Source organism: Rana temporaria, chromosome 10, assembly GCF_905171775.1.
Source record: "Rana temporaria chromosome 10, aRanTem1.1, whole genome shotgun sequence".
In the NCBI taxonomy this organism is placed as follows: domain Eukaryota; kingdom Metazoa; phylum Chordata; class Amphibia; order Anura; family Ranidae; genus Rana; species Rana temporaria.
Window position 1 is genome coordinate 19640455 of NC_053498.1, and position 19649 is coordinate 19660103.

Genomic DNA, 19649 nt, shown 5'->3' on the forward strand with positions numbered 1-19649 from the left:
TCTAGCACTAGACCTCCTCTGTAATTGTAAACATGTAACCTGTAAAAAAAATTAAAACATTGCCTATGGAGACTTAAGTACTGTACTGAAGTTTGGCGCCATTCCACAAGTGTGCGAAATTTAAAAGCATGACATGTAAGGTATCTATTTACTCGGCGTAACATCATCTTTCACATTATACAATAAAATTGGGCTAACTTTTACTGTTTTTGGGGCAGATCCACAGAGCAAGTACGCCGGCGTATCTACTTTCAAATTACCCGCGTCGTATCTTTAGTTTGAATCCTCAAACCAAGATACGACGGCTTCTGGGTTAGATCCGACAGGCGTACGGCTTCGTACACCTTCGGATCCTAGGTGCAATACTTCCGCGCCCGCTGGGTGGAGTTTGCGTCTTTTTCCGCGTCGGGTATGCAAATTAACTTTTTCAGACGATCCACGAACGTACGCACGGCCGTCGCATTTTCTAACGTCGTCTGTAGTCGGCTTTTTCCGGCGTATAGTTAAAGCTGGTATTTTGCGGCGTATAGTTAGACTTGCCATGTTAAGTATGGCCGTCGTTCCCGCGTCGAAATTTGAATTTTTTTTTTTTTTGCGTAAGTCGTCCGTGAATAGGGATGGACGTAACTCACGTCTAAGTTAAAAAAATGACGTCATTTAGCGCAATGCACGGCGGGAAATTTCGGGACCGCGCATGCGCAGTTCATTCGGCGCGGGGACGCGCTTCATTTAAATGAATCACGCCCCCTAATCGCCGATTTGAATTCCGCCGCCAGAAATACACTACGCCGCCGTAACTTACGGCGCAAAATCATTAAGGATTCGAAATTCCGCCAGGTAAGGTACGGCGGCGTAGCGTATCTCTGATACACTGCACGGATGTAATTCTCTCTGGATCTGGCCCTATATTTTTATTCCAAAAAAAAAAACGCATTTGAAATATTGCTGCGCAAATACCGTGTAACATAAAAAGTTGTGATGATCACCCACCATTTTATTCCCTAGGCTGCTTAAACAATAACAACAAGTTATAACTTTCAAGCAGTATTTTCACAGTAAATAAATATTAAATGATTATGTTATAACATATAGCATAATATATGATTTAGCTTGATTAAAACAGGACCTTTTCAGCAGTAGAAGATTCTCATTCTCCCTCTTAACGGCGTGAGAAAAACATGGGATTGTGGGTAAATCTTATACATGTAGCGCTACCCCCGAAGGAGCCGCTGGTTGATTTTGGGATCGGCCTGCTAGGTCACCTTGGCAATGTCTAGGGGTGTAATTTGTAAGAAACACAAGACCTCACTCTAGGCCCCATCATAGGCCATCTTCAATATATAGACTTTAGTAAGTGAAAACATTTCCAGTAGGCTGATTTAAAGGAAGTCCCTGGATGACAGTAAGCATACCTGTCAGCTACCGGACTCCCGATCCCAGACAAGGATCCTGTCAACAAGTCCTGGAACCCAGCGGAGCGTGGAGATTTTCTCCCTCTCTAGAATGCGATCCACTGCAAGGTTCGGTCCTGCCCAGGAGGGCCACGCCGGCGGGGTCCATGGAAGCACGTACCCTGAAGGTGGGTACCGCACCTGGAACGGGGACCCCGCGGGAAAAAGAGCACACAGACCTCCCTCACGGATATACCCTCTCCCAGCATGCCCCGCGAGACTAAACGTCCTCTGATTGGCCGCTAGGAGAAGATCTGCTCCGTCAGAACCCCTCTGGTGCCAACTGCTGACCAAAGGTGGCATTGCACTCTCTGACCACAGTCTGACCCAGTGGACTTCTGAAACGACAGAGGTCCCAAATTTAGACAAACACATAGAAGGGAGCAAAGTAACTCTCCCTTCTTCACTAAATTTAGGCGTAGCGCTCATGCTAAAAGCAAGGGGGCGCTACATACACATAAACACATGTTTTTTCCTTGTAGTTAAGAGTGCTGGGCTGGATGGGAGCATTTACCTTTTAGACTCATCATGCCCCTTCTATGACACTGCAGTGAGAGAAGAGCCTCCATTGCAGCATTTTTATTGGACAGCTGGGTACTTTACCATTGGTCCAAAGTTCCAAGCTGTCCATTGAGCTCAGTGCCTGACAAGAAGTGAGGAGAGGCACTGTGAGCTCATCCTCTCAGTCTGCTGCAAACAGAGTGTGGCAGGTTGTATTTAAATTCGTCGATCTGTATGTAGCTTCTGACAGGCTGCACGAGAAGCCCCGTATCTCCGGAATTATAGGTCCCAGGAGCCAGTGGTGAGGTAGGACTTTGGCTACTTTGGGAATTTGGAGTCTCTGTGACCCCAGGTCTCCGAGCTACGACCCCCAAAGTTTGATCGTTTTTTTTCTGTTAACCACTTACCCCCCGGACCATATTGCTGCCCAAAGACCAGAGTACTTTTTGCGATTCGGGACTGCGTCGCTTTAACAGACAATTGCGCGGTCGTGTGACGTGGCTCCCAAACAAAATTGGCGTCCTTTTTATTCCCACAAATAGAGCTTTCTTTTGGTGGTATTTGATCACCTCTGCGGTTTTTTATTTTTTGCGCTATAAACAAAAATAGAGCGACAATTTTGAAAAAAAATGAATATTTTTTACATTTTGCTGTAATAAATATCCCCCAAAAATATATAAAAAAACGTTTTTTTTCCTCAGTTTAGGCCGATACGTTTTCTTCTACATATTTTTCGTAAAAAAAAATCGCAATAAGCGTTTATTGATTGGTTTGCGCAAAAGTTATAGCGTTTACAAAATAGGGGGTATTTTTATGTCATTTTTATTATATTTTTTTTACTAGTAATGGCGGCGATCAGCGATTTTTTTTTTCGGTACTGCGACATTATGGCGGACACTTCGGACACTTTTGACACATTTTTGGGACCAGTGGCATTTTTATAGCGATCAGTGCTATAAAAATGCATTGGATTACTATAAAAATGCCACTGGCAGGGAAGGGGTTAACACTAGGGGGCGGGGAAGGGGTTAAGTATGCCTGGGTGTGTTCTTACTGTGGGGGGGGTGGCCTCACTAGGGGAAACACTGATCCTCGGTTCATACATTGTATGAACCGAAGATCAGCATTTCCCCCGCTGACAGGACCGGGAGCTGTGTGTTTACACACACAGCTCCCGGTCCCCGCTCTGTACCGAGCGATCGCGTGTGCCCGGCGGGCCCCTAGTGGCGGCTGGGAGAGAGGACGTCATACTACATGCTCTCGCCCAGCCGAGCCAACTTGCCGACGTATAACGGCGGTGGCCGGTCGGCAAGTGGTTAATGGCAGGTGAGGCTCTGCCATTAACTGCCTCACCTGACTGCACGTCCCTGCCTTGCACTACATGTCTAGTAACCTGTACCCTAAGGAGGAATGTCAGCCCTCCCTGACTCTGGGGGTCACCACCAGGCCTCTGGAGGTCAGGGGGACTGCTACACCGGGATCACCCACTTCCTACCCCCTGACTTTGATGACTCAATCTTGTTACGGTGACCTATTGCCATGGTCTTTTCTAGGGACCCCGGACCCGATGGAATTTTGGCTCAAACTTGAGTTGTATACACACAGTCACACAAAATTGCGGTGATGTACAACACTATGACGAGCCGCGAAAAATGAAGTTCAGCGATTACGAGCATGCGTCTAATTGATTCCGAGTATGCGTAGGATTTTTGAGCGTCGGAGTTGTATACAGAAGATCGGAATTTCTGGAACCATTTTTCAAATTTTTGCTGTCGGAAAATTCCGACAGAAAAAGTCAGATGGGGCCTACACACGGTCGGAATTTTCGACCAACAGCTCACATAAAACTTTTCTTGTCGGAATTTCTGATCGTGTGTACGCGGTTTTACACATTTTAAGTCATTTTACAAAAAAAAATTAAAAATGTGATCAAAAATTACAACTTAAAAAAAAAGACCTTGCCATGCCTCCTACTAAAAACACTGGACTGTCTACTTTCCAAAAATGGGTCATTTGGGGGATATTTGTACCGTTCTGGTATTTTAGGGCCTCATAAATTGAAATAATGTGCTTCAATCATCCTGACACCATTTTAACCATGGTGCCATGATGATTGAAGCGCCAACACCAGCCATTGCCCCTACAAATCGCCAGCATAAATTTTGCCATTGCCCCTCCCGAAATTAGACTCTGGATCCGCCCCTGGCAGGAAGGTGAGGAAAGTGCCCGGTATTGAAGCAGTTAAGGAACCTCCTATCGACCTCCATGAAACCCTGGTTGAGAACGACTGATCCAAAACCAAACTAAATCCAGCAACACCACCGATAGAGCTGTCACAATGAGCAAGGAAAGGAAAAAGGAATGTTGTCCGGCAAGTCAAAAAACCTCAGGTCACTATGGCCACCCTTTGTACTTCCTAAAGTAGCCTGCCAGGCCCTCTACTCTAGCTCGCCTTACCCTATTCTCAGGGCTTTTTTTCTCAGAGAATAAGTGCAGGAGCTCCTCCTTTCTGAGTCACCCCCCCCTCCCCCCGAAAATCTAAGGCCTCGTACACACGACCGAACATGTCTGCTGAAACTGGTCCGCTGACCAGTTTCAGCAGACATGTTCGGTCGTGTGTACGGCCGATCGGACAGGTTTCCAGCAGACAAATGTTTCTTAGCATGCTAAGAAACATGTCCGCTGGAAGCCTGTCCGTCGGACATGTTCGGTCGTCTATACGACTTACCGGACATGTCCGCTGGGCCGCCATCCCTCGCATGCGTCGAAGTGATTCGACGCATGCGTGGAAGCATTGACCTTTCAGGGTCGTGCACGTCGCCGCGTCATCGTCGTGGCCACGTCGCGACACGTCACCGCGTTTGTTTTCCGCGGGGATTTTGGTCTGATGGTGTGTACAGCCATCAGACCAAAATCCGGCAGCGGACATGTCCGATGAAAACGGTCCGCGGACCGTTTTCATCGGACAGATCCGCTGGTGTGTACGAGGCCTAAGTCCCTCCAGCTCCAATAGATTCCCCAGTAGCCAACATTAATAGACCCTCCAGCAGCCAGCAACAAAGATCCCCTTCTTCAAAAGTAAATCCCTCCCAGCAACATAAGACTCACCCAGCAACAATAGATCCCCCATGAACAACAGAAGACGAACCCAGCAACAATAGATTCCCAATGAACAACAGAAGACGAACCCAGCAACAATAGATCCCCCATGAACAACAGAAGACGAACCCAGAAACAATAGATCCCCCATGAACAACAGAAGAAAAAAAACAGCAACAATAGATTCCCCCATCCTCAGCAAATAGGTTCCCTCCAGTAACAACAGATTCCCCAGCACCAGCATCAATAGATCCTTCAGCACCCCTTGCCATTACTAATATTCTGTTCTGGAGGTGCCGGAACTGCGTTCCCCCACGTTCCCGTTGAGAAAAAGGTCTTCCCTAAGAGCCCCTTCTAAACCTAAGCCCTACTTCCAACCATCACCATGGCTCAAGAATACCGGGTACTTGTGGGTATTGGAGATCATGAGACGTTCTTATTTTTCGGCTACAATGTGGCGTAGAGTTGGATGGCCTGGCTCTTTCATAGATGAGAAGGAGCCAGGCCATCATCTATGAAAAAGCCAGGCCAACCAACTCTACGCCACATTGTAGCCGAAAAATAAGAACATCTCACGATCTCCAATACCCGCAAGTTCCCGGTATTCTACCTCCCTGCATGAGCCACGGTTTACTTAAAGAACACAAGGAACAGCATGGAGGAATTTCTCATAGTATTGGTCTTGTTTAGATACAGAAAACACAATAACGGTTATTAAAAGAACAAAGAAAAGAGAACAAACAAAAAAAAAGCTATTGGAGGAATACTGTGCCATTGTAATTCCGTATGCGGGGAAAAAAAACGCTGTGGCAAGATAACAAGCGTTTGCAAAAACATCAGCTACAAATAGTATAATATCTTTAGTGGTCGCCAGGGGGTAAAATCCTATAAACATTTATAGATAGTTTTATATTCAGAAATTGAAGCACTAAAGATGGAACAATTAAAAATCTCATTCCCGATACATCTGAAATTTCAGAAATCTTATCGGAAAAAAGTCAGCCTAATGGGCTCATGCCGTCACAAGTTGTGAGTTGATGGAGGTTTAACGGAACTTTTTTTTTATATATAACAGCTCTTGCAATGTATTGTTCCCCCTTTGCTTGCAATTTACCTGCTAAATTGTAAAAGATTGGGCTGTCAATACTTGCTAACTAAGCTAGATAAACATCAAGACAAGACCATCCAAAGACCAAATCCAACCAAGCCGTAAACAGGTCGGGGAAGCGAAAACCTCAGTCTGGTGCGCAGGGCCGATCCTAGGGTCACAGGCGCCTGGGTGCAGAAATATTTCTGGCGCCCCCCCACATGGGTGTGGTCATTTTTACTAACTCCTCCCCTTCCAAATGTTTCTATGGCAACGACATAACCACAGAAATGCTTCCCCGCGAAGTCTTTATTACCCTGGGATCCTTACATGATCTCTTTACAGTAAAAATACAAGAAGATAAGCAGAGTACTTTATTGGGACCTGGAGGGGGGCCTCTCTGATGGACACAGAGAGGGCTTCTGTTAGAGAGTCTGTTAGAAAGACCCCCAGACATACTACAAGAGTCGGTCAGAGACTGCAGACATGGTACAGGAGATGATCAGAGACCGCAGACATAGTACAAGAGATGGTCTGAGACTGCAGATATAGTACAGGAGACGGTCAGAGACTGCAGACGTGGTACAGGAGACGGTCAGAGACTGCAGACATGGTACAGGAGACGGTCAGAGACTGCAGACGTGGTACAGGAGACGGTCAGAGATTGCAGACATGGTACAGGAGACGGTCAGAGACTGCAGACGTGGTACAGGAGACGGTCAGAGACTGCAGACGTGGTACAGGAGACGGTCAGAGACTGCAGACGTGGTACAGGAGACGGTCAGAGACTGCAGCCATGATACAGGAGACGGTCAGAGACTGCAGACATGGTACAGGAGATGATCAGAGACCGCAGACATAGTACAAGAGATGGTCTGAGACTGCAGATATAGTACAGGAGATGGTCAGAGACTGCAGACATAGTACAGGAGACGGTCAGAGACTGCAGACATGGTACAGGAGATGGTCAGAGACTGTAGACATGGTACAGGAGACGGTCAGAGACTGCAGACATGGTACAGGAGACGGTCAGAGACTGCAGACATAGTACAGGAGACGTTCAGATACTGCAGACATGGTACAGGAGATTGTCAGAGACTGCAGACATGGTACAGGAGACGGTCAGAGACTGCAGACATGGTACAGGAGATTGTCAGAGACTGCAGACATGGTACAGGAGATTGTCAGAGACTGCAGACATGGTACAGGAGACGGTCAGAGACTGCAGACATGCTACAGGAGATGATCAGAGACTGCAGACATGGTACAGGAGACGGTCAGAGACTGCAGACATGGTACAGGAGACGGTCAGAGACTGCAGACATGGTACAGGAGACGGTCAGAGACTGCAGACATGGTACAGGAGACGGTCAGAGACTGCAGACATGGTACAGGAGACGTCAGAGACTGCAGACATAGTACAGGAGACGGTCAGAGACTGTAGACGTAGTACAGGAGATGATTAGAGACTGCAGACATGATATAGGAGATGGTCAGAGACTGCAGACATAGTACAGAAGATGGCCCATTAGACCCCTTTCACACTGGAGGCATTTTTCAGGTGCTTTAGCGTTAAAAATAGCTCCTGGAAAAACTTCATCTGCAATCCCAGGTTGAGAGCCCAAATGCTTTCACACTGGAGCGGTGCGCTGGCAGGACGTCCAAAAATGTCCTGCAAGTAGATTCTTTGAGGCGCTTTAGTGTGTGTATACACTGCTCCTAAAGCGCCCCTGCCCATTGAAATCAATGGTCAGTGCCTGCAAAGCTCCTCGGCAGTGGCTCTTTGAACCCTTTAGTTGGCCGCTAGTGGGGATTAAAAGTACCTCTAAAACTATGGTAAATCGCCGCTAAAACTAGCAGAGCTTTGCCGCTGACGCCCCAGCACTGTCAGTGTGAAAGGGCTCTTAGTACATCTCATTATACATCACATCTGTAGATGAACTACTGAGGCATGGGAAGGGACAGGGGCTGTGTATCATATGCAATCTATCATGCCATAAAACATCTAGAGCTGGGGCAGCCCAGAGCACGTGTAAATGGATGCTGGGGATTCCATCCTCCAGCACACAGCACACTGAACACTGTGACTCACCTTGGTTCTCTCTGCAGCCCGAGATAGAGATGACAAGGGGAGAGATTCCAACTGGAGTTGGTAGAGACAGTGCGGGATCCCAGACTCCCAGTGTGAGGAATTCATTCCTGCACATCAGCAGCCACTGAAAACTAGAACCCTTGTGTCAGGAAGAGGAGCGGCCCCTCTCCTGAGCACTGCCAGAAGTAAGGGGGAAATCTGGCACTTCGGCACCCCCACCTCTGCAGGCGCCTGGTCCAAAGCACCCTGCCTAGGATCGGCCCTGCTGGTGCGTCTTCTTCCTTGTGACCCCTTTTGTGAGATTTCCCCCCCCCCCATTTCCTGGGTGGTCAACAGAACAGGAAGTAAGAGGAACCTTTGCTTGCAATTTACCTGCTAAATGGTGTATGATTCGGATATCAATCTTTGCTAACTAAGCTAGATGGACATCAAGACAAGACCATCTAAAGACCAAATCCAACCAAGCCGTAAACAGGTCGGGGAAGCTTAAAACCTCGGTCTGGTGCGCAGGGCCGATCCTAGGGTCACAGGCGCCTGGGTACAGAAATATTTCTGGCGCCCCCCACATGGGCGTGTGGTCATTTTTACTAACTCCTCCCCTTTGCAAATGTTTCCATGGCAACGACATAACCACAGAAATGACAAGACCATCTATTAACCACTTAAGGACCGCCTCCTGCAGATATATGTCGGCAGAATGGCACGGCTGGGCACAAGCACGTACCTGTACGTCCACTTTAAGTCCGAAGCTCCGTGACCGCGGCCACGGGACCCGATCGCTGCCAGAGTCCTGCGATCGGTCCCCGGAGCTGAAGAACGGGGAGAGCTGTGTGTAAGCACAGCTTCCCCGTTCTTCACAGTGGCAGCTTCATTGATCGTGTGTTCCCTAATATAGGGAAACACGATCAATGACGTCACACGTCCATTCCCGCCCCCCTACAGTTAGAAAAGCATATGAGGTCACACATAACCCCTACAGCGCCCCCCTGTGGTTAACTCCCAAACTGCAATTGTAATTTTCACAGTAAACAATGCATTTTTATAGAATTTTTTGCTGTGAAAATGACAATGGTCCCAAAAATGTGTCAAAATTGTCCGATGTGTCCGCCATAATGTCGCAGTCACGAAAAAAAAAACGCTGATCGCCGCCATTAGTAGTAAAACATTTTTTTTTTATAAAAATGCAATAAAACTATATCCTATTTTGTAAACGCTATGAATTTTGCGCAAACCAATCGATAAACGCTTATTGTGATTTTTGTTTTTTACCAAAAATAGGTAGAAGAATATGTATCGGCCTAAACTGAGGAAAACATTTTTTTTTTTATATCTTTTTGGAGATATTTATTATAGCAAAAAGTAAAAAATATTGAATTTTTTTCAAAATTGTCGCTCTATTTTTGTTTATAGCGCAAAAAATAAAAACCGCAGAGGTTATCAAATACCACCAAAAGAAAGCTCTATTTGTGGGGAAAAAAGGACGCCAATTTTGTTTGGGAGCCACGTCGCACGACCGCGAAATTGTGAGTTAAAGTGATGCAGTGCCGAATCGCAAAAACTGGCCAGGTCCTTTACCTGCATAAAGGTCTGGGTCTTAAGTGGTTAAAGACCAAATCCAACCAAGTTGTAGAGGGGTCAGGGAAGCTTAAAACCTCTGTCTGGCGGCCATCTTCCTTGTGACCACGTTTGAGAGATTTTTCCTCCATTCCTTTTTGTGTGTCAACAAAACAAAGAATCTCTCCAAAAAGGATACAAAGAGCAGTTGGAAAATCTCCCAAGACCCAGCAAGAGTAGAACCAAAACCTTGTGGTGGAAAACTCAACCTGAAACTAATGAATATGTTTTTGGGGAATGCTAAACATGTAAATCACATGCAACCTTCTTACATCTCCTATCTTATGTCCCCCCCTTGCTTGCAATGCATTCCATTTACCTGCTAAATGGTGTACAATTCGTTTATCAATCATAGCCATCTAAGCCAGACAGACATCAAGGAAAGACCATCAATTAACCACTTCAGCCCTGGAGGATTTGGCTGCCAAATGACCAGGCCACTTTTTGCGATTCGGCACTGCGTCGCTTTAACTGACAATTGCGCGGTCGTGCGACATGTCTCCCAAACAAAATTGACGTCCTTTTCCCCCACAAATAGAGATTTATTTTGGTGGTATTTGATCACCTCTGCAATTTTTTTTGCGCTATAAACAAAAATAGAACTTTTTGCTATAATAAATATCTCCCCAAAAATATATAAAAAGTTTTTTCCTCAGTTTAGGCCGATACGTATTCTTCTACATAATTTTGGTAAAAAAAAAAAAATTATCGCAATAAGCGTTTAATGATTGCTTTGCGCAAAAGTTCTAGCGTCTACAAAATAGGGGATAGATTTTTGCCTTTTTTTATTAATAATTTTTTTTTACTAGTAATGGCGGCGATCATCGATTTTTATTGTGACTGCGACATTATGGCGGACACTTTTGAAGCCATTTTGGGACCATTCACATTTATACAGCGATTAGTGCTATGAAAATGCACTGATTACTGTGTAAATGACACTGGCAGTGAAGGGGTAAACCACTAGGGGGCGAGAAAGGGGTTAAGTGTGTCCTAGGGAGTGATTATAACTGTGTGGGGGCGGGGCTTACTGTGACACGACACTGATCGCTGCTCCCGATGCCTTGTTTACACTGGCCTCTCCCTGTTCTGCCGCTCTGTGACCCGATCGCGGGACACCGGCAGACATCGAGTCCGCGGGCACGGTCACGGTGCACCGCACAGCGCGAAATTCTAAGTAATGTAAATATACGTTACTTTGCGCAGCCGTGCCATTCTGCCAACGTAAAAGTACAGGAGGCAATCGGCAAGCGGTTAAAGACCAAATCTCACCGAAACTATTTCCATTTGTGGAGAGGTCGGGGAAGACTTATATCCACTGTCTGGTGCTTTTGTGCACCTTGTGACCCCTTTCGGGAGATTTTTCCCCATTACCTGGGGAGTCAAAAAGACAGGAAGTAAGAGGAAACTGTGCTGGCAATTTACCCGGTCCTGTCCTCCGTGACCGCGGCTGCGGGACCTGATCGCCGCCGGTGTCCCGCGATCGGGTCACAGAGAGGGGTAAGTGTAAACAAACCTTCCCCGTTCTTCCTAGTGTGGCTGTCAGTGATCGTCTGTTCCCGGAGTTAGGGAACGACGATCAGTGACGTCACGCGCACAGCCACGCCCCCCACAGTAAGAACACTCCCTTAGGGCACACTTAACCCCTACAGCGCCCCCTCCTGGTTAACCCCTTCACTGGCAGTGTAATTTTTACAGTTATCAGTGCATTTTTATAGCACTTTTCGGTGTATAAATGACAATGGTCCCAAAAATGTGTCCGATGTGTCCCGCCATAATGTCGCAGTCACGATAAAAATCACTGATCGCCGCCATTACTAATAAAAAAAAATATTAATAAAAATGCCATAAAACGTTCCCCTATTTTGTAAACGCTATAAATTTTGCGCAAACCAATTAATAAATGCTTATTGCGATTTTTTTTTTGCCAAAAATATGTAGAAGAATACGTATCGGCCTAAACTGAGGAAAAAAATAGTTTTTTTTATATATTTTTGGTGGATATTTATTATAGCAAAAAGTAAAAAAAAAAAATTTAATTTTTGTTTATACATGCTCGTTAACTGCGTTACTCGTAAACCAAGGTTCCACTGTAATACTTATTCCAGGTCAGTGACTCAAACATTACTTTTTTTTCAAAATTGCATTTTTGTTTATAGCGCAAAAAATAAAAACCGCAGAGGTGATCAAATACCACCAAAATAAATCTCTATTTGTGGGGGAAAAAAGGACGCCAATTTTGTTTGGTAGCCACGTCGCACGACCGCGCAATTGTCAGTTAAAGCGACGCAGTCTCGAATCGCAAAAAGGGGGCCTGGTCCTTTACCTGCATAATAGTCCGGGGGCTTAAATGGTTAAAGCGGGAGTTCACCCAATTAGTTTTTTTTTTCTCTTTTCCCCTTAGCTTCATGCTCGTTTTGTCTAGGGGAATCGGCTATTTGTTTTAAAATATGATCCGTACTTACCCGTTTTCGAGATGCATCTTCTCCGTCGCTTCCGGGTATGGGTCTTCGGGAGCGGGCGTTCCTTCTTGATTGACAGTCTTCTGAGAGGCTTCCGACGGTCGCATCCATCGCGTCGCTAGTAGCCGAAAGAAGCCGAACGTCGGTGCGGCTCTATACTGCGCCTGCGCACCGACGTTCGGCTTCTTTCGGAAAATCGTGACACGATGGATGCGACCGTCGGAAGCCTTTCAGAAGACTGTCAATCAAGAAGGAACGCCCAGTCCCGCAGCCCATACCCGGAAGCGACGGAGAAGATGCATCTCGTAAACGGTAATTACAGGTCATATTTTAAAACAAATAGCCGATTCCCCTAGACAAAACGAGCATCCATCTAAGGGGAAATAGTGTTCTCTATGGGTGAACCTCCGCTTTAACTCAGCTAGGTGGATATCAAGACAAGACCATCTAAAGACCAAATGCAACCAAGTCGTAGAGTGGTCGGGGAGGCCTAAAACCTCTGCCTGGTTCTTCTTGCTCCTTGTGACCCCTTTTGAGATATTTTTCTCCATTTCCAGAACAGGAAGCAAGGAAAACCTCTCCAACAAGGATACAGAGAGCATTTGGAAGATCTCCCAAGTTCCAGCAGGAGTCAATTCAAAACCATGTGATGGGAAACTCAACCTGAAACCAATTAATGTCTTTTGGGTGGTTGCCACTGATTTGAATCAGATGAAACCTTCATACGTCTCCCAGGGACTCCATTGAGTTCATTTGTCTGGAGCCATAACAGAGCAACAAGAGCCATGATATATTCTCCGTAATGTCCAATAGATGTGGAGATCCGACTCCCTTTGCACTGTGGAGGAATATGGAGAAAATCATAGAGCAGAACCAGGTGGGTCAATTTACAGTTTTTAGCCCAAATGAGAAATTTTGGGGCAAAATTGTCCTTCCGCCCTAGTTTTGTTGGTAAACAGGCAGTGAAGCTGTATTTTTTTTATGGCTCCTTCCAAGCTGCAAAGGAAGCCATATGGGGGTCAGGGGAGGACTGACAACTCATGGGGCCCCCGAGCAATAGCAGATTATGGGGCCACACAGTATACATACACAGTATACACACACAGGGCCACCATCAGGAATTTTGGGGCCACTTATACAGCTTCAGGTATGGGCCTCCTGGAGCAGAGGTCCGGGGAGAGGGTGCTGCTGCCGCAAGTTGAGAAGCGGGGGAGCGGCGTGAATTGAGAATGGGGGGGGCGCCGCGAATCAAGAAGCAGGAGGGCTGCCGCCGCAAATTAAAAAAAAGGGGGGGTGCCATCTGGGGCCCTGGGAACCACCAGGCCCCTTAGAGCTTGGGGGGGGGGCTTTCGGTGCTGACCTAAAAAAGGGGGATGCCATATGGGGCCCTGGGGACCCCTTAGAGGTCGGGGGGGCATTGGGTGCAGACAAATTTTTATTTTTTTTATTTTATGTTATTTTTTTTTTAAATAAAGGCGATGCCATCCGGGCTTCTGGGGACCACCGGGCTAGAGGTTAGGGGGGCTTTGGGTGAAGAAGGACTGAGAACACAGATGTAGAGGGGGGACTGTGCTGTAAAGGGGAGGGGGTTGTGATATAAAGGGGAACTAAGGGCATTGATGTAAAGGGGGGACTGTGATGTGAAGGGGGACTGTGGACACTGATATAAAGGGGGGACTATGATGTGAAGGGGGACTGAGGACAATGATATAAGAGCATTGATGTAAAGGGGGGACTGTGGTGTGAAGAGGGACTAAGGAGACTAATATAAGAGCATTAATGTAAAGGGGGGACTGTGATGTGAAGGGGGACTGAGGACACTGATATAAAGAGGGACTATGATGTGGAGGAGGACTGAGGACACTGATGTAAGAGCATTGATGTGAAGGGGGACTGAGGACACTGATGTAAAAGGCGGGCTGTAATATGAAGGAGGACTGAGAACACAGATGTAAAGGGGGGACTGTGATGTAAAGGGGAACTAAGGGCATTGATGTAAATGGGGGGGCTGTGATGTTAAGGGGGACTGAGGACATTGATGTAAATATAAATTACGTTGATATCACTGCCATTGTCTTGAATGAGAGCAATGAATCTCGGACCATCATCCATGGTTCAATCTAAACTGGTAATACCTTTAACCACTTCAGCCCCGGACCATATTGCTGGTCAATGACCGGGCCACTTTTTGCGGTTCGGCACTGCGTCGCTTTAACTGACAATTGCGCGGTCGTGCGACGTGGCTCCCAGACAAATTTGACGTCCTTTTTTTTTCCACAAATAGAGCTTTATTTTGGTGGTATTTGATCACCTCTGCGTTTTTTTTTTTTTTTTTTTTTGCGCTATAAACAAAAATAGAGCGACAATTTTGAAAAAAAAAAATGAATATTTTTTGTTTTTGCTATAATAAATATCCCCCAAAAATATATAAAAAAACTTTTTTTTTTCCTCAGTTTAGGCCGATATGTATTCTTCTACCAATTTTTTGTAAAAAAATCGCAATAAGCGTTTATTGATTGGTTTGCGCAAAAGTCATAGCGTCTACAAAATAAGGGATAGTTTTATGGCATTTTTATTAATATTTTTTTTTTACTAGTAATGGCGGCGATCAGCGATTTTTATTGGTACTGCGACATTATGGCGGACACTTTTGACACATTTCTGGGACCATTGGCATTTTTATAGCGATCAGTGCTATAAAAATGCATTGATTACTATAAAAATGACACTGACATGGAAGCGGTTAACACTAGGGGGCGGGGAAGGGGTTAAGTATGTTCCCTGGGTGTGTTCTAACTGAAAGGGGGTGGGGACTGAGTAGGGGAAATGACAGATCGCTGTTCATACATTGTATGAACAGACGATCCGTCATTTCTCCCCCTGACAGGACCGGGAGCTGTGTGTTTACACACACAGCTCCCGATTCTCGTTCTGTAACGAGCGATTGCGGGTGATCGCGCCGGGCATGCAGCACGTCGGGACCAGGGGTGAGTGGGGGGTGCGCGCCTCCAGCAGCGCGCACGCGCCCCTATTAGCTGATTCGCGAGATGACGTAGATCTACGGCTGCTGGTCGGCAAGTAGTTAAAGCCTCACCTATGTAACATTTTTGGGTAACCTAGTTTTCGGCAATTTCACAGGCGTGTGCAATTTTAAGGCTTGACATGTTTGGTATCTATTCACTCGATGCAATCCCATGTGTATAATATTGTGTTTGTGGCTAAAACTAATTTTAATATATTTTTTTTTCCAATGAAAATATGTATTTGATAAATAGAAGCTCAGGTATCCTTTTTTATTCCGTGTGGGCTGCTTTAAAGCAGATTTTAAGCTCTTGAGTTCCAGAGTAGTTTTAATCAACACTGGATTTTTTTTCTTTTTTGTGATCTAAATAAAAAATGAAAAACTTTTGTTTTACTTTCTGCTATAAAACATATCCAAAAAATAATGAAATTTCTTCAAAAATTTAGGCAAAAATCTATTCTGCTACATGTCTTTGACATGGAGGAACTTGACTGGCCTGCACAGAGTCCTGACCTGAACCCGATTTAACATCTTTTGAGATGATTCAGAGTGGAGACTGCGAGCCAGGCCTTTTCGTTCAAAATCAGTGCCTGACCCCCCCCAAAATAGACACACTCCTAAAGCTTGTGGACGGCCTTCTCAGAAGAGTTGAAGCTGTTATAGCTGCAAGGGGTGGGCCAACTCAATATTATACCCTAAGACTGGGATGTCATTAAAGTTCATGTAAAGGCAGGCGTCCCAATACTTTTGGTAATAGAGTGTAAGAGAAGCTCCCTGTAGCTTTGGTTGAGGTCTCGAAGTTTGGAGACCGTTCATCGATATCCACACGCGGCCATCTGATCTACAGACACCCGTCTCGCCATTAACAAAAACAAGTTTCCTAACCTGTCTAAAATGACATCACCGTATCACGGCTCTGCGGTAACGCTGCTAGAACGAGCAGGAATTAAATATGAGGTGCGAGACTTCACACCATTTCCTCCGGATAATTCATCCGTCTCCTCCGGAGTGTTTGCACTACATGAGTGACGCTGGATGTTCACAAGGCAGCAGCACGCTGACATCACCGCGTCCCGAGAACACCTATTCCTAAATAAGTCACTCGGAGACTACAGACCGCAAGGCCGTCACCCAGAGCAAAGGATTTGCAGAGAAATTAACATCCCCTCCCGCCGCCACCCGGTGCTTCTCCGGGCTCTCTCGTGAGAAAGAATCGCCCGGCGCTGGATAGGAAGCATAGAGATGACTGGTGACCAGTCATCTCTTTGACCGTCACCAGTCATCTCTATGACCGTCACCAGTTACCGGATGGTCACCAGTCATCTCTATGACCGTCACCAGTTACCGGATGGTCACCAGTCATCTCTATGACCGTCACCAGTCATCTCTATGACCGTCACCAGTTACCGGATGGTCACCAGTCATCTCTATGACCGTCACCAGATGGTCACCAGTCATCTCTATGACTGTCACCAGTTACCAGATGGTCACCAGTCATCTCTTTGACCGTCATCTCTATGACCGTCACCAGTCATCTCTATGACCTTCACAGTTACCGGATGGTCACCAGTCATCTCTATGACCGTCTCCAGTTACCAAATGGTCACCAGTCATCTCTATGACCATCACCACTTACCAAATGGTTACCAGTCATCTCTATGACCGTCACCACTTACCAAATGGTTACCAGTCATCTCTATGACCGGCACCAGTTACCAGATGGTCACCAGTCATCTCTATGACCGGCACCAGTTACCAGATGGTCACCAGTCATCTCTATGACCGGCACCAGTTACCAGATGGTCACCAGTCATCTCTATGACCGGCACCAGTTACCAGATGGTCACCAGTCATCTCTATGACCGGCACCAGTTACCAGATGGTCACCAGTCATCTCTATGACCATCACCACTTACCAGATGGTCACCAGTCATCTCTATGACCGTCACCAGTTACCAGATGGTCACCAGTCATCTCTATGACCGTCACCAGTCATCTCTATGACCGTCACCAGTCATCTCTGACCGTCACCAACAGGGTAGGACTTAGGGTGGTGGGGGCCCCTGGGCTTAATAAGCGAAGGGGCCCCCTGGAGCAGAGAACCGGAGGGGGGTGTTATCGCCGACCGATCATAGTTGTTCGGGGGGTGGGGGGGCTGGATCCGCCGACCGGCCTATCGATGTTATTGAGTGCAGGGGGGGAGCAGTGTGCCGACCGATCATACTTGTTGAGCGGGAGGGGGGATCCGCCGACCGACCAAAGTTGTTGAGCGGGGTGGGGCTGCCTTCAGTAATCTTGAGGCCCCTTAGACAGCTGCAGTGAAGGGGCCTCCTGGAGCATCGAAGTTGTTGAGCGGGGGGGCTGTCGAGAATGACATCCATCCGCCGAAGTTGTTGAGAATGCAGCGACCGGGTGATTGCAGAGGGAGGGGGTTGCCGCGATTGCCGCAAAATTGCAGGAGGGGTTTGCCGCGATTGCTGAGAACAGGGGGGTTGCCGTGATTGGGCCCGGGGCCCCCATTGAGCCCAGTCAAGCCCAATGATAATTCCGGCCGTGGTCAGCGCTGAAAATTGGTCTGGGCAGGAAGGGGGTTTAAGTGGCCAGTAAGGAAGTGGTTAATAAGTGAACTCCTCAGCACAATGACAAGTCGCCAAGTTCTTTTCCTATATTGTCGGTTTTATAATTGTTCTGCAGAAGCAGGAACACCTTGTTATAGCTTTTAGCTTGCAACACCTCCAAAAATCCTCTTTACTGACACCAGGTGCTATTATTTCACAGCAACAAATGACCTCTATTCAAAATTCTTCTTGCTCCAGCAAATACAGATTGGAGGAGGAGGAAAAGAAACATTTGCGCGCCACGACCTTAATCCGCACTTCCTTCGCCGTCCGCCTGCGCCATGCCATGTAGAACCTTCTACGCGGTGAAAGCCAATCGTGACAACGCCGATCTGTTTAGAAGTCAAGGTTTTAAGAATGGCTCAGCGTCTGCCTGTTCTAAATCACCTGCAGAATCAATCAAGGGTCTCCACTAATGACTACTCTATATGCGTAAATGTGCCGAGCGAGCCGCTGTGATTGGTGCATGTTGGGCTGGATAAATTCCAGGAGGCAACGTAGCATGTCTTCTAAAATTGTGTTACTGGCACTTAGCCTCTGCAGAGCTGTCAGTGTGCCAGTGTGAAGGAGACGGAGGAAGAGTAAAGGAACAACAGGTGGGCACGATGTTCCTAAAGGGCAGCACAATGCAACCAGCTGCGGGCACACCTGAAACTCGTACACGATAGTATGTGGACACCCCTCCAAAATATTAATACACGTGTTCATCTGTTTAGATTTTGCCTTCCCAGCTGCCTCCTTTCCCCTAACAAGTTCATGATATTTTTTAATAAAACCGGGTTTCGTCCAAACCGAGTTTCGTCCAAACCTTATTATGACATCATCACTGTGTCTTTGTGCGTCTCTATGCAATGCAGGCAGACCATGGCTGGAGGGAGGGGTCGGCAAGGTACTGTACATAGCTTCTGGAATACATCACAGCACCCTGCCTCAGTTCTCCATACCGGATGGTCACCAGTCATCTCTATGACCGTCACCAGTTACCAGATGGTCACCAGTCATCTCTATGACCGTCACCAGTTACCAGATGGTCACCAGTCATCTCTATGACCATAACCAGTTACCGGATGGTCACCAGTCATCTCTATGACCATAACCAGTTACCGGATGGTCACCAGTCATCTCTATGACCATAACCAGTTACCGGATGGTCACCAGTCATCTCTATGACCGTCACCAGATGGAAGCAGTTACCCCGATGCAAGCAGTGGGCTGGCTCTTTTGAGGAGTCGTCCAAATATTAAAATGCCTTGATGGGTGGGTGTCGTTCTGGAGAAGCGGGTGTCCCTACGCCGACTGTATTTGCACGCAGATCAGTTTGGGCAATGCCCACATGTGATGCTGAGCATCCATGATTGAAAGAACTGAAATCCAATAAAGAAAAGGGTTGGGTCAGGGAAGGGGGTTAGATCAGTGTTCCCTCCTCCAGGTTGGCATTTGGGTTCCTCTGGGGTGCTGGTAGCATGAGATCCAGTTTTGCTTTGGATCACAAATAGAGGAAGGGACACTGATGTGATGAGGTGGGGGGTTCTCATGTATAGTTGGACTTTGATATGATGTGGGGGACTCTGATGTATGGGGGCATGGATGTGAAGGGAAGGTTCTGACATGATAGGGGGAGGGGTCCTCTGATGTGAAGGGAGGGTTCTGACATGATGGGGGCCTTCAATGTGAAGAGAGGGCTCTGATGTGATGGGGGGGTC

At 46.8% G+C, this 19649-nt stretch overlaps 1 protein-coding gene across 1 annotated transcript in view; it reads left to right on the forward strand.

Moving 5' to 3' along the window:
• Window positions 1–19649, forward strand: part of CADM4 (cell adhesion molecule 4) — a 658906-nt gene that overhangs the window by 51484 nt on the left and 587773 nt on the right. Inside the window, exon 3 of the mRNA XM_040327345.1 lies at window positions 12864–13183. Within this exon, the coding sequence (XP_040183279.1) occupies window positions 13120–13183 (64 nt within the window). The 5' untranslated portion in view covers window positions 12864–13119. The remainder of the gene's footprint in view (window positions 1–12863; window positions 13184–19649) is intronic.